Source organism: Temnothorax curvispinosus, unplaced genomic scaffold, assembly GCF_003070985.1.
Source record: "Temnothorax curvispinosus isolate PA1 unplaced genomic scaffold, ASM307098v1 QBEX01002177.1, whole genome shotgun sequence".
Classification (NCBI taxonomy): Eukaryota; Metazoa; Arthropoda; class Insecta; order Hymenoptera; family Formicidae; genus Temnothorax; species Temnothorax curvispinosus.
The window spans coordinates 1-1,134 of NW_020211957.1; the positions used below are offsets into that span (position 1 = coordinate 1).

General features: G+C 43.1%; 1 protein-coding gene across 1 annotated transcript; it reads right to left on the reverse strand.

Moving 5' to 3' along the window:
* Window positions 1–6: 6 nt before the first annotated feature.
* Window positions 7–1,128, reverse strand: LOC112468862 (cytochrome P450 3A19-like; the record flags this gene model as incomplete). The annotated part of the gene is made up of 1 exon (XM_025038234.1): window positions 7–1,128. A coding segment is annotated over one exon (1,050 nt), but the record flags the coding sequence as incomplete, so codon positions are not given.
* Window positions 1,129–1,134: the final 6 nt, after the last annotated feature.

A 1,134-nucleotide genomic window follows, 5' to 3' on the forward strand; every position in this document is an offset into this window, starting at 1 on the left:
CATAAATTTTTTTATTGAACATAAAAAATTATTTATGACGAAAAAACCAAAAAAAAATTTAATAAAAGATATTCGTGTTCAAAGACGTCTAAAGTAGGCCCACAGACCACCTTTTGGTGTTGGTAGAATGGTTCCAGGAATCATCTTTAAAGGTATTTGCGTCCTCGGGGATAGTTCCATGCTGTACTTTTTCAGAATTGTAGTCAGACCTGCCTTTATCTGTAGCTGGGCCATTCTCATCCCCACGCAGATTCGCGGACCTTCGCCGAAGGGAAGATAGGCGAATCTCTCGATGCTGTGTTTCCTGTCCGAGCTGAATCTTTCAGGATTGTACTCTTCGGGATTTTCCCAATATTCAGGATCTGTATGCAAAGCTTGTACCGGTATCATGATCTCCGTTTTGGGTTGCACGCGACAGACAACTCCATCCGAGCCTTTCAATTCAAATTCTTCCGTGCATCGTTTCTTCATGACGAATCCGGGTAACATTCTCATCGATTCGTTGAAGACTTGGTCCATGTATGTCATCTCCCTCAAACCTTCATATGTGATTTCACCGTCGTATTTGTTAAGCACGGACAATACCTCTTCGCGTAATTTCTCCTGTATTTCTGGATGACTGGCCAAATGGAAGCCGATGAAACTCATAACAGTGCTAGATGTCTCATAGCCATCGAGTACGAACGACATCGCTTGTCCCGTGAGCATTTCAGTGTCGAATTTCTTGCCCTCCGCTCTCTCAAGTTCGGCCATCAAATGGAGAAAATCGTTCCTAGGTATTCCATCTTTTCTCCTTTGCTCCATGAGATCCGCAACCAATGTCCTAAAGAAATGGTCTACGCTCTTTGGAATAAAACTAATTTTAAAAATCTTGTTCAACGATGGGATGAGAATTAGAAAAGCGAACATGATTTTGTTTCGTGTGGAGGGCTGAAAAATAGCTTGTCCGAGTTTTCGGAAAGATATATCCTTTTTCTCGTCATCGAAACAGTATCCATCCACGCCGAAACCAGCGGCGGCTACTACTTGGGCGGTGTATCTGGCGCACAAGGACTTCAGCTCAAACTCCGCTTTCTCGACGTTACTCATCTTTCCATCTATATATTTCTCCATCGTCGCGCACACTAGTTTGAC